Raw genomic sequence first — 14,330 nt, forward strand, 5'->3', positions numbered from 1 at the left:
AAATAGCCAACTTGGTTTCCCCAATTAAAAAAATTAAGCACCAGCACTTAATGTCTTCTCTCTTGTATTCGGTCCTACAAATAAACACAGGGCCGAATAAAACGGCACCGAAAAGGTAAATATTTGTAAAAGAGTTCTTGTATTCGGTCCAAAAAATAAAAACAGGGTTGAATAAAACGGCACCAAAATGTAAACATTTGTAAAAAAGAAGTAAAGAAATCGTTTAGTCTGCCACAAAAACATGTTCATTCAAATCACAGAATGAACACTTTTGGATTAATGACAGATGAAAATGTATTTGCTGCAACAGCATTGTATGTTTTTTTTTTTTTTTTTTTTTTAAGAGGCGTCTTGTACAAAGTCCTCTCATTTCTGTTGCACAGGTTATCTCGGTAGTAGGTGTAGTTTTGACACACTTCGTGTACAGTGTCCTTTTTCTTTGCTTTGCACTGTTGAAGAAAACGAAGGTCACCAACTGTCCAGTAAAAGTCCTTGTTCCCACAGAGACAGTACGTATGTTTCATTTTGCTTGTACTATATGTGATGCTGTTGATGCTGATGTGTTAAAGTAGCAGTTGTTTGAAGGTTTATAATCACCGTAACTTCTACACTCATTTCCATTAGCCCGTCTATGACTTTTTGCATTGTGTTAGCATTATGCTAGCTCACTTTCGTTAGACGATATAAGCTGGTCTCCCATTTCTTGACATCAAGGGAACAGGCACTAATGAATAGCCTATTTTACATTTTGAGTGTTTTTAATAAGTGTAGGTGTGTTTTAATGAGTCTAAATGTGTTATAAGCATGGGGAATGGGAAAACAAAAATGTGTTTTTTATATGGTCTCTGGACATTGCAGATTCTCACTTATCGCTGGTTGGTCTGGAATGTATCACCCGCAATAAACGGTAGTTCAAAAGCGCCATTCCATAGCTTCCTTTTGCTACAGATCTCTACTGGGGATTCACACGGCACCGTGGATCTAATCAACCGAGTCAATGTGCCACCACGGCTGCCAGCTGACGAGTCAGGCTTCCTGTCCTCACGCCACCAACGCTGCCTCTTATCGCCCATTTTTTAATACACCACTGTGTCCAAAAATAGATAAGGAAAGCGAGCTCAAATCTGTTTGGCTGCAGCGATCCCAAAATGATAAACGAGAGGGCTAATCCAAGCTTACGCACGACAACGGCCGCAGGTTTTTTTCCCCAGCCCACTTATCACTTCAGGGGACAATTTTATATAGCCACAAGTGTTTAACATGAACCTGCTACATGAGCACGCCTAACACGGTTAGTCTGGGACTGCAAGAAACAGCCGGATATTTCTCCATCTGCTGTTACTGCAGTAGGTAGAGGATGTGTTTTAGTGCATCTTTGGGTCCTAACACAGTGTACACTGAACCCCGGCTATATTGCAGTCAATGGTCTCATTAAAAGCAAACCACTGGTAGTGTTGAGTAACTAAGTCAGTGCCTCAGTCACTCACTACAAGAAAAAGAGTGAATCACTGTGTGTTGTTTTTTTTTACCAATCAGTTGGATTTGTTTTTGTGCGCCATTTCCCCCGGTCCGTTCTGGCGTTTTCCTGGTCGTCCTCCTTGTTCTAGCCCGTTGTTTAGTCTTAAATTTGTCGCTATTTTACCTCCTTTATTAGTCTTTTTTGTTGTACTCAGTTTCAATCATTAGAGTTTGTAAGCACAATCTTGTTACCAGATAAGCTAATAGTTAGCCTAGCTTCTAATTCTTCTTCTTCTACTACTACTACTACCACCACCATTACCACTTTGTGTTCTTTTTTATTTACGACAGTCTGAATGCGTTGTGGGACCATGCTGCCTCTCACAGTTCAGTCTTGGTACTACGACAGATGTAGTTTCGGGGAGGAGATTCTTGATTGTCAGTGGTGATGTCATTGTGTGGTGTGGTGTGTTGTGTTAGTCATCTTGAGCACAGCACACGAGAAGAGCAGTAAGAACATGCCAGCGTACTGAATATACCTGCTTTGAATTGTAAAGAGAAGCAATGAAGGCCCTAACTGTTTGCTAACATATGAAGCCAAAAACTGAGATTGGTGAATTTGTTTTGGGTTAAGTGCCGCTTTAACGCCATTTTTCCACTGCCCCGTATTGAAACAGCTTGTTTAGGAGTGGTATGTTTTCCACTTCAAAGTTGTACCACAGGAAACATGGAAAACCATACTGCATGAAACGCATCAGATGCGCTGGCAAACTGCAGTGGAGAATAGGGTTGTCCTTTATTTACTTCTCAGCATGTGGTTGATGACCGTGGTAAGGAGACAATTCGATTAGCTGCATCAAAGTATAGTCTGGGAAGTACAAGGCTGCGGTAGCGCAATACAGGCAAGCCATCAATCCATCTATCCATTTTTATACAGGCCTTGTCATCATACGGGTCACGGGTGAGCTGGAGCCGATGCCAGCTGATTGTGGGTGAAATTTAAACTCACATTCACACTCATACACAACTTAAAAGTATTCAATTAACCTAACATGCATGTTTTTGTAATGTGGGAGTCCCCGGTGATAACCTGTGAAAGAAAGTGGAGAACATTCAAACCCCAGCTGTTTTTCTATCCATGCATCCTCAAATGTTAAAATGTTAAATCTGATCGACTAATGATGAGCAACCAGCAGAGGTTTCCATCACCCATATGGTATCAACTCAGCACACTTGGAATCCCGTCTAGTGCAATATACTTTAGTCTATAGAATATAGGGGGTCCTTGGTTTAGGGCAGAGTTCCATTCCTATGGGGGGGAAATAACCTACATTTGTATGTTAAACCAGCGCACCAAAGTGCACCATAGTCTATCACTAACCTATGCTAATGCAGTACTAAAATCATAATTACAGTAAATATTTGTATGGAAAAACACTTGTAGGGCCATACATATATAACAATCAAAATCAAAGCTTCAGAATCTCAAATCTGGGTAAATGTTGGTAAAACAAGGACTCCCTGTACCTGGTTTGCCCAATGGAAAATCAACAATAAAAAAAAATAGTAAAAAAGAAAAGCATCAAGAAAGGGTCGAGTCAAGAAATTACTGTGCAGTTAAAAGAGGCATAAATCTGCATATAGCAGGGGTGGGAAAATTGTGGCCTGCGGGCCACTTATGGTCCACTCCATTCTTAAATCAAGCTCACCGAGCATTTACATTATCGAAAGTCCTGTCGTATTTTGTTACATTAATTTCCCTAAAATTTTTAATTCAAATGAATGCACAGCATATTCACGGTCCAGCTTTCGCACTCACCTACTTGCTGCTAATTTTTTTCTGGGGGGGCTATCCCCCATTATTTGCGGAAATCCGCTCTTATTCACTGGTTTGTTTTCCCAATTTCCCGCTTATTTGCGCTTTTTTGAGCAATTATGAGTGTCAATTATGAGCCAGATTTTTGCCATTTTCTGTCAGGCCTGGTCCCTATTTATTAATTATTATTAATTAAATGAACTATAAATAATACAGTTTTATAATTCAACTTGTATTATTTGACTAAATAATCAGTTAATCAATTATGATTACATTATTTATACAGTAAATAATACAATTCAAAATTGAGACTGGATTACAACTTGATCAAATTTTTTTTTTTTTTAACTAATTTATAAATGACCGGTCCAATCTGACCATTTTAAACGTGGTCCTTGAGGTCAAAACTTCCCCAACCCCTGGTATATAGAGTACTTGTTATGTGGCTTTTACTGGCAAACTATTGTTTGTGCATCTAACACAACTACAGAATGTCAGATTAGGAAAAAATTATTGTATGTTTAATGTCAAAATGAAGTGGGAACGTATCGCTTATCATATACAGAGGTCAATCTGAGCGTAAAAGAAAAAACAGCCAATTCCCAAGGTCACCTAGCAGTAGAGAATGGTATAAAAAAGTGAAACTGTACAATAAATGTAGTGGGGACACAGCTGGAGGTACCCGAGGGTGTGGGGGACAGACATGTCCTCCGGGTAAAGTCCTCATAAGAACGGTCTCTGTGGTGTCTGCTGCTGCTATACTACAGCATACTGCTGATACAGCAGCTCCCGGATCTTATAGTAGTCGTCGCACAGGCAGCCTTCCAGGCCGATGCGTCCTGCCTCCGTCTGGACAAAGAACAGAAACGCGAGACCTCGATTTCACCTTTTAAAACAGAGATGCAGTCTTACGTGGCACAAAACCTCAAGAAATGATCGCTGGTTTGACATCAATGCAGCAGACGCTTGAAGTTCTCCCCACTTTCATTGCACTGACGCTTACTGCTCCAAGTGTCTTTTTGACTCTGGGTTGCATCTATTTTAAGTTCTTGTCAATTATACATTTTCATGTTGATGCCCTGGTTTACTCCTGCGTTTCCTTTTATTTGACTTGTTAAGTTTCACTTGTGGTTGTTTCTTTTTTTTCTTTTCCTGAGGCAAAACTCTTCATAAGCCTCTGAGTTTTCTGCCCTACTTTGGAAAGCTGTGTGTGTTTTGTTTGGGTTTAATGTTATGTTGTGTTTTGTTAATAAATACTTTTTTTTTTCTTTCGACTGTAACTTGTGGACACTATAAATTTTTTTAAATTAGACACTAAAAACGTCACTGTATGAGTATTGTATTTTTTATTTATTTTTTATTTTTTAAAAGGCTTGTATGCATAATGTCTCCTGAAATAGAATCGTGAGAGAAAACGAATTACTCACCCTGCGGACAGCCACCAGGTTGTTGCAGACCAGCACTCCACCCACAAACTCAGCCTGGATGCCCTCCCTGAGAAGGACCTGCTTAAAGTCGGACAGCCGGGGCTCGTTGATGAACACCGACTGATGTCCGGGTGCCTGGACAGAGCACAGAACCATAGTGTAGTGGGTGGACACGAACTCCAAGGACAGGCTGAATTGGTTTTGTGTTCTTGTGAATGTATTACCTTAATAATAATAAAGCCCCATCTCAAGTCTCAAAATTTATAGCACCTAAACCTCTGGGATGCCCCAATTTAATGATATCCCATACATGCACTGTATCAAATAGTCTGTCTTTAAAAAGACAATAATGTTCAGTTTAAGGGTTAAGGTTAATTTGCATGAAAAGCAATGTTCATTGAAATGTGGTCTAATCTGAGAGGGAAAGTAGACGACACCAAGAGACGATAAACATATGTGGCGTCTTGGACAAAATTATTGGTACCCCTCTGTTAACAAAAGAAAAAGTCACAATGCTCACTGAAATTAACTTGAAACTGACAAAAGTAATAATACATTTATTGAAAATTAACGAATGAAAATCAGACATTGCTTTTGAATCGTGCTTCAGCAGAATTATTAAAAAAAATAATACTAATGGCATGGACAAAAATGATGGCTTAATATTTTGTTGCACAAACCTTTTGAAGCAATTATTGCAAACAAACAATTTATGTACCTGTCAACAGGTTTCGTGACCCACTCCTCATGAGTAAACTGAGGGTGCCTTCTCCAGATGACATGTTTCAGCTCCTTCCACAGATATTCACTCAGATTTAGATCAGGGCTCAAACTATAGAAGGCCACTTCAGAAGAGTAATGTTTTGCTCTTACCCATTCTTGTGTTTTTAGCTGTATATTTTGGGTCAAATTCAGTTTCAATTTTCCATCCAATTCGTCGTGCAGGATCGGCTGGCTACAGTCCCCTGGACATTAAACGTCTGAATAATATGGCCAACTGTAGTCACAGGAACATCAAGCTGCTTGAAGATACTCTTATTATAGCCTTGACCTTTAACATGGTTGTCTATAATTTTCTTTTTTATCTCCTGAGACAACGCTCTCCTTCACTTCACGTTCAGTGTGGTACACACACTGTCACCAAACAGCACAGTGACTACATGTCCTTGAAATAGGCAGACTGACTACAATTTTGAACATACCTGTGATACTAACTAGAGGACACTCCTTAGTTTAACAAGTCCTCATGGTCAAATTATTTTCAATCTTTACTTGGGGTACCATCATTTTTGTCCAGGCCTGTTTCATTGATTCATTTTTAAAAAATATTTCTGTTGAACCAGAATTCGAAAGCAATGTTTGATTTTCATTGCTTATTTTACAGTACATTTTTATTTATTACTTTTTCCAGTTTCAAGTTATTTCAGTGATACGATGTGATGCTACCGATTTGTAGTTAATACATACAGGGGGTCTTCAGTTTACAATGGAGTTCTGTTTCTGCAGCGGCAGCAAACCAATATAACAACAACAATATCCAAATAATGTTGTAAAACAAACTATCTGGGTGGAAAATTAGAATTGTGATTCCAAAAGCTGTAAAAAATAAAATAAAAAAACAAAAACAAATTCAGCTCTCTCACCTCGTGTGAGGGCAGCGGCTCCAGCGTGGGAATGACATCGCTCTCCTCAGACAGCTCCTTCTCGTCCTCTCCAAACAGGTTCTTCATAGCCCGTTGAGCCGCCACCATTGCAGCACTGTGATCAATGCCGAGGTCAGGAGCGGGGGCTGTGTCCATGGCCAGCTCGCCGTCTTCGAGTTCCTCCTTGGCGCCCTCCTCCAGCATCACGCCCGTGTCAACCTTTACCACGCGCATGTCCAGCACGCCGTCGATCCACGCCAACTCGGTGTCTTTGGCCTTGCAGAACTGCAGTGAGCTCACCAGGAAGTCTTTCAACCGCACCTTATTTTTATGGCAGAAAATAAGACATTTCTTAAGTATTTTACAGTATTTCTTTCTCTGCTCATCTTTCTCTTCAGGCCATTTGGTGCTCACCTAGTTGCAACGCTCCAAGTCATCATGGTAAAGAAAGCCCATTGGGATGAACTGTGGCTCATTTGCATGATACAGAACATCACCCCCCTCCTCAAATAATTGTAATAATATAATTTCAAGTGGAGTCTAACAAGTGGATGTTAAATGTGCTGTGATTCTCTATATTTGTTGTATTTTGACCGAAAAGACTTTATTTAGACACCTAGAAACTGTTTTCAATGGTAAATAAAATGCAGTGTCTGCTTTATAAATCAATCATTGCCCAAACATTTCTTGTTTAAACATGCTTCTTGTTTTTACTTCTATTTTATATTTATTCCACAGACATTTAGGTAGTAATTTAATTACTAGTGTCCTCTGCTGGTGGCTAGGAGTAAAATTTGTTATGTCCCAGTTACATTAAGATGTCATTATGCAAAATAACCAATGTGAGATTAATGAAGTTACAGGTGACTGGCAAAATTCTTATTGATCAAGAATTAAGTAATTTTTCAGGTCCATCACTAATTGGACAACCTAATAAACTGTGTGTGTGTGGGGGGGGGCTGACCTGATAGATGTGCGTCTCGCTGGTGGCATCCACAGTCTCCTGCAGTTTGGGTGTATAAACTTTGAGATCCTTGCTGAAAGCCTTGCAGGACTCAGCCAGGTCCAGACTGGCCTCCGGAGGCCCGTGGACAATCACCAGCTGCCTGGGCTTCATCTGGTTGATGATCTTCTTGATGGAATCGCCGTCTGAGCGACCTTCGTAATCTATGTATGTTATTCGGGCTCTACGATGGGGTGGAAGAAAAGTGTGTCTCAATTATTATGCTTCTTGAACTATACCCTGTAGACTTTTAGTTAGTGGTCACTCACTTGATTTCAAGATTCTCAATACTAGAAACACATTTGGTGGGAACAACAGAGAGGTCCTGGTCCATTGGCTCATCACCGTTGGTCAAGCCGGATTCTAGTTTGCTTTTCTCTTCTTCCGTAGCTTGCAGCTCAGGAACCAGAAAATCTTCAATCCTGCAACCAAACAGTATTATTTACGCGTAATAGTTCAACCTAACTTTTTTCCACTGTTTTCCTAACTGTTTTCAAACGTTTGCATCAATCTCTCATACGGGATACCTGATGATCTCTCCGTACTCGTCCCATTTGATCCTTTCTTCATGTGTTGGGAACATAGGGTAGGACTTCTTGGCTTGTTTGAAGAAACTTCCTTTACGGTTCCCCTCGCCCTTCATCATCAAGTCGTGGTGTTTGGTTTTCATCACAGCTGGCTGATCGAGGTCGTCGTCCAAGTCACTCTCATCGCTGGAGTCCACATCTACCCTGCAAGGGTGCCAACATAAAATGTTCACTTCATAATTTCACACTGTTTTATAATACAATGATAGTTTATCTTTTGATATACCGTAAAGATGCAGCTTATTTGCTGATTTTCCAATCCCGGGAGTTTACCGTTCATAAATTTAACGGCTCAAGCGCACACCCTCATCATGTCAAAAACGCGATGTCTACAATTCACCCTTCAAGTTAACACTCACTTGAAGAAATAAATGTAACTATCCTAATATTCTGTATCTTATTCTTTACTGTGCTTAATTTATTGTGGCACTTGCAGTATTTTTGCTTCTGTGTTACTGTGTGCTGTTTCCGCTTGTTTTTATTTCCTGCAGCAAGGTTGCCTGTAATTGTTTTTTCTTGTATTTGTATGCGTTTGTATGTGCGGCATATAAACCAAAGCATGTGAAAAAAGTTCCGATTTTTATAGAAGATGCGATCGAATGTTAATCTTAAAGAAAAGGTCTAATTTTTCCGATTATAAAATCACTTTACTGTCAACTTGACTTACTCTTTTGCTTGTTCCAGTTTCTTTGCCGCTTCTTTCTTTATTTTGTCATTTTCAAGGTATTCTTCCAGCTCCTTGCCTTCAAGCTTTACTCTTTTTCTCACCTGTCACGACAAACAACAACATTTAATCGTTTTACAGTTCAAAACGTGATTCCCCCCCTCTTTACACTGCAAACTAATATGGTGGCAAAACCAAGTACTACTACTATGTACTGGGCGAAAAACCGGCCACTCATTGGTAGTGCAGATTGGTCATTGCCTTGTCATCTAACATAAGAGGATAGATGACTTGAACTGACAAAATTAAACACATGCTTAATGAGTCTCCTCACTGTGGCCAACAGTTGCATGTCAAACACTAAATAGAGGAGACCCTCCTTCCCCTCTATTGTTGTTGTCTGTTAACATGCCCCACTCCCATAGATGCATTCAATGCGGCGTGGTTTTTGCAGCTGCCGGCATTAATATTTTGAATTGCAAAATTGACCGATGTAGAGCTGAACATACCCACTACTATGCATATTAAAACCAGCAACAGAAACTTTTTAAGGACAAAGTGAAATCTCTTCTTAAAATATTTGTCATGTTCCTTCTTACTTCCAGGTCCAGCATCTTTTCTCCCGGGTGGTCAATGAGGTAGCGGGCCAGTGTTCCAGGAGTGGTGCGGTAAGTCAGGATGACTGAGTGCTTGCTGTCTTGGCACCACTTGATAAAGAGTTCTCGTGAAAAGCCAGACTCGAGGTCCGGCTGGCTGCACAGCACCACTTTAGGGTTGGGAACCCGAGCCAGGTCAGCCAAACTGTGGCAGAGGGTCAAATGGCGGAACTGGAAGGGGTTGTTTCTCTTGTCATCGAAACACTTCATGAGCTTGTCGCTCAGCCACTCCACCTAAGGAAAAATTGTGCGTAAACTAGTACTGTTGCATTTAAACTAACAAGCAGAAAATGAAGGGAAAACTGATACCTGGGACTTTGAGAACTCCACAACATTGTAGCTGACATTGTTAAGCAGGGCGAGCGGGTAAGCTCCGAGCCCGGCATCTTTTGTCCTCCAAATCTGATCCAGGAGCTGAGCCAGCTCCAACACCCGCCCAGCTGTATCCACGGCGATAAGCACGTTACCATCCCCACGGAGTGTCTCCATTATATTGGCTTTGCAGAGAGGTAAAAAAAAAGGACAGAGATGACGAAAACACATATAACACCTTGTTTAAAATTTTACCATTTTGTAGTATCTCACGTATTAGGCAGTTCAATAAGTACACCTGTAAATTCTAATTTAAATTTAGGACATGATAGTCTATAATAGAACTATTTTCAATACCGCTTGTCCTCATTATGCCTGCGGGGGAGCTGGACCCTACCCTGGACTGGACGCAAGCCAATCGCAGCGCACATAAAGACAAACAAGCATTCACACCTACGAAAAACTTAGTCTTGAATAAATTCTAACATGGATGTGTGAGGAAGCCGGAGTACCCAGAGAAAACCTATGCAAGCACAGGGAGAATATACAAACTATACACAGAAAGGCCAGAGCCGAGATTCAATACCAGAACACTTAAATGCGCTTCCACTAGATGGCTGTACTTTCATAATTAAACAACGTAACCGCTTATTGTGCCATTTTTGTTTGGTGGTGTGCCTGAGATTTTTTCGAAAATATCAACCTTGGCTCAATAAAGGTTGAGAAACACTGGACTAGATTGTGCAGACACGAAGAGGACGGTATACAATTTAACGGTTGTTACTTTTAACGATTCACTTACTGAGTAGCTGTTCATCTCTTTGTTTGCGGCGCGGTTGTACATATGCTGCGTTGAAGGAGTCGGTAATCAGCAAGGAAGGTCGGCTGATGCTCTCCATCGTGCAGCCATTCAGGTGGCTAGAATAGAAAAGCAATCACAAAAACAAAAACAAAAAACAAAAAAAATCAGTATCATAAGAGAATAACTGTCCAACCAACTACACATTTTCAATAGCGCTTGTCGTCATTCGGGTCGCTGGTGTACTGGGGCCTATGCTAGCTGACACTGGGAGAAAACTAGTCGCCAATTCAACCGCAAGGCACATATAGACATCCATCCACATTCACATCTGTGGGCATTTTAGTGTCTTCAATTAACAATTTATGTATGGGGATTTTTAGAACGTGGGAGGAAGCCGAGTACCCGAAGACTCATGCTGCCATGAGAATAAATATATAAGGCAAGTTTAATTGACATGCAATGTTTATCTGTTCTTACATTTCTCTCTTGTGGTTGAAGTCCACAGCATAAACAATCTCCTCCTCCCCATCTTTCACAATCTTCCAAATAGTCCCACCAATCATGTGACCGGCAGGAAGTGGTTTAATTGAAAGTCCGTGTCCTTTTCCTATCAGAAAGGATTGTATAAGGATCATGTTATATACAGTGGGTATAAAATGTCTACACACCCCTGTTCAAATGCCAGATTTTTGTGATATAAAACAATAACACTTTTTTCACCATTAATGTGGCCTATAACCTTTACAACTCAATTACCTGGAAATGTAATATTTTCGAGAGGGAAAGTTAAAAAAAAAAAAACAGACATAATATAGTTGCACACCTGTTACCATTTAAAGTGCTTCTGATTAACCCCAAATACATTTTGGATGTTCTAGCAGGCTTTTCCTGACATTTCTTTGCTTTATGGCAGAAGCCTGGAGGTCTTGTGCTATTCCGAAGTGTTCATATTTGCCTCCACCTTGTTTAAGGTAAGGAAGAAGAACAACAGCACCAAAGCATGATACTTTGCAAAAAAACCTTGGAACAAAAAAGAACACTCAGGTTTCAGCTAAGAAGAAAAGAAAAAAAGCCTAATAGAACATTTGATTTTTAATTGAGGTTAAACAGAGGCACTTTAAAGTGTGGCAGCTGTGTGCTTACTCCCAATTAACATGAGTTTGAAAGCGATCGGTTAATTCTGAACACAGTTACAAGAGAGTGCACACTTGTGCAACCACATTATTTCTATGTATTTTTACTTTCCCTCTGAAAAAGATTTTTTTAAAACTCAATTAAGGTCAAATTAATGGTGGGAAAAGTTCTGAAATCTTGGTCTCATTTTTATCATATCACAAAAACCTGGCATTTAAACAGTTTTTAAAAAATAAACTTTTTATATCTGCTGTAGTTAGGCCAACTTTGAGGCCAACACATATTTAGAAGACATTTTAAGTCACCTTTTAGATTGACAATTTGTGAATGCTTCAACTGCTGAATTTTATCAAAAGCACTGTCAACGTCATCAAGGGTGAACAGAGTGAAATCTTCACTGTTGTTTCTGGACTAAATAGGAAAACATGAGAGTGATGTATTGTTACTGTATGGAAAACTGAACTTTTACGATACACGCACCCACGACTCCTTACCTGATAAAGATCATACATGAACATTTGACCCATCTTATAGACCGGTATCGTTGCATATATGGTACAATTCAAACCCAATTTCCCCACAGCATAAGGCAAAGCTCCAAGGTGTATAGGATCAGGATGGGAGAGAAGCACGGCGTCAATCTGATGAACATGCCTGCAAGCACAAATACAAACATCACACACTTTACATCATGATAAAGGATGTCACACCACTTTGCTTCCTACCTGGTGGCTCCATTTCCAGCATCTTTCTACCAATATTTCCAGTGTCACTCCTATGTGCATGCCCAAACCATCTCAATCTGGCCTAATTAGTTTGTCTCCAAACCTTCCAGTCTGTGTTGTCCCTCTGATGACTTCTTTCCTAATCCTGTCCATCCTCGTTACAGACAAAGAAAATCTCAGCATCTTCAACTCTTTCAACCACTAGTTCTCTCCCCTGGTCATTGCTACACGGCCCAAACCATACAACATTGGTCTCTATACCATTTTATAAGCCAGTGACTCGATCCCAAGAACATAATTTCCAACTGTCGCAATCCAGTTTTATAGACATTAAGAACAATACAGAAAATGTATTGTTAAAATTACCCTTTAAAAACACACGTATCATATTTTTAGACATAACTAAACATGCCGGTCAGAGCACCTTTTAGGAACCTGAGGTTGAACATGACCACTGCCCGTATATAAAATTAATAGAGAAAAATGTAAACCACAACTGAACAAATACAGCCACAAAAGTGGTACAAAAAATGGATGGATGGATAGGTGGAATTTTACTTCTATCGCAGCAATGTCGTCTTCTTTTTAGGAAGGTGCAGCATCAATTGTTCATCTTTCAGGGAAATGAAGGATGCAGACAAGTGCAACCGTTAAAGTTTGAATTATTATGTTTTATAAAAAAAAAATTAAAATGTAAAATAAAAAAATCTGGCATTTGTTATGTGAGAGGCTGTTAAAATGCTGCGGAAAGTTGCCTTTGCACTGATATTCAAATGAGTTTGATGAAGTGCCAAAAGCATGTCGCTAGCTAGTTTGTTTACAGAGTAGTCGTCCAAAGAGCGCGATACACTTATACTTCCTGTCCTTTACCTAATGTGTTCTGTGTAGGAACCTTTACATGCACCAAACCCTTAAGTAATAATGTTGCTGACGCATGCCTGATGCATGCCTGTCAATTTTTTGGACAGAATTTGAACACCTACATGAGTCAGAACATGTTGTAGTACACAGGTATCAAACTGGTGGCCCGGGGGCCAGATCCGGCCCACAACATCATTTTATGTGGCCCGCGAAAGCAAATCATGTGTGTCGACTTCATGTTTCTTGTGAAAATACCAAAATTGGTGTCTTTACTTGTATAATGTTGAGATATTGCAAGCATTTTATGTTACCAATCCCCTTTTTGAAATAAATGTAATAATTGTTGAACATTTGTTATTGGCTTCTGATTTTGAAACTAGTTATCCATCAATTTGTTGTGTATATGTCATTATATGAGACAATATTTTATATGGGTTCACACTCACAACGGCCCTCCGTGGGCCACACGCTCCATCTCTCTAAACAGTTGATCCCAAAGTACTTGAACGCCTGCACCTTCCACAGCTCTACTCCTTGTAACCCCCTCCTAAATAGAAGAAAGATTTCCTAATTACCGCTTTATGGCATCGATGATGTCCATTGAGAAGTTTTCGTCCCAGCCACAGTCCAAAAGGATGCGGAATTCGTCCACCTGAAGAAGGTAGCAGAGGGCAGACTCCTCCTGAACTCCTGACAAAGCTGTCAGCTTGATAATGGACGTCATTGTGGCTCATCCACTTGTCTTCACGCTGTAAGAAAAGTCAGGTTACAAACCAACCTCAGAAACAGAACCTTACATGCTACATTGGCTTAATGGGTGTCTCGAAAGACACAAAGGGAAGCTATCGTTATCTCAAACTGTATCGGTCGACGTAGTAATTTTAATACATGCAACTTTATCTGCTAATTTGTTAGCAAACAGGATTAATATTAATATATATATATATGTATATATATATATATATATATATATATATATATAACGCAATAACGGATCATGCTTGAACAACTACCCGGCAATTCTACTAGCTAGCTACATTTAAGCTTCTGCGCGCACTAATTTAAATAACGTTGGGATTGTAAACGTACCATTCATTTAGATAACGTTGAAATATTTAATAGGGGCAGTTCTATAAAACAATTATTTGTTAAATTTCGTTTTTAGGACATTTTGGCTAGCGTCGTAGCATCGTCGCGAGCAGCCATGTTTGCCGCTGCATCATGTGGGTCAAAGTGCACGGG

General features: G+C 39.9%; 1 protein-coding gene and 1 long non-coding RNA gene across 2 annotated transcripts; one reads left to right on the forward strand and one right to left on the reverse strand.

Moving 5' to 3' along the window:
* The first annotated feature begins 383 nt into the window (after positions 1-383).
* LOC133468723 (uncharacterized) lies at positions 384-7,013 on the forward strand. Its single transcript, XR_009785556.1, has 3 exons — positions 384-509; positions 6,423-6,634; positions 6,743-7,013. It is a non-coding gene; the product is annotated as an uncharacterized LOC133468723 (long non-coding RNA).
* Positions 2,231-14,325, reverse strand: cpsf2 (cleavage and polyadenylation specific factor 2). The gene is made up of 15 exons (XM_061754950.1): positions 14,178-14,325; positions 13,664-13,837; positions 11,997-12,156; positions 11,808-11,913; positions 10,846-10,975; positions 10,369-10,484; positions 9,564-9,751; positions 9,198-9,488; positions 8,602-8,702; positions 7,875-8,078; positions 7,617-7,769; positions 7,309-7,531; positions 6,345-6,665; positions 4,702-4,836; positions 2,231-4,123 (listed from the first exon to the last, which is right to left on the reverse strand). Exons 2-15 carry the CDS (start codon positions 13,810-13,812, stop codon positions 4,031-4,033), a joined length of 2,370 nt encoding a protein of 789 aa, XP_061610934.1. The 5' UTR covers positions 13,813-13,837; positions 14,178-14,325; the 3' UTR covers positions 2,231-4,030.
* Positions 14,326-14,330: the final 5 nt, after the last annotated feature.

Source organism: Phyllopteryx taeniolatus, chromosome 18, assembly GCF_024500385.1.
Source record: "Phyllopteryx taeniolatus isolate TA_2022b chromosome 18, UOR_Ptae_1.2, whole genome shotgun sequence".
NCBI classification, from domain to species: Eukaryota; Metazoa; Chordata; class Actinopteri; order Syngnathiformes; family Syngnathidae; genus Phyllopteryx; species Phyllopteryx taeniolatus.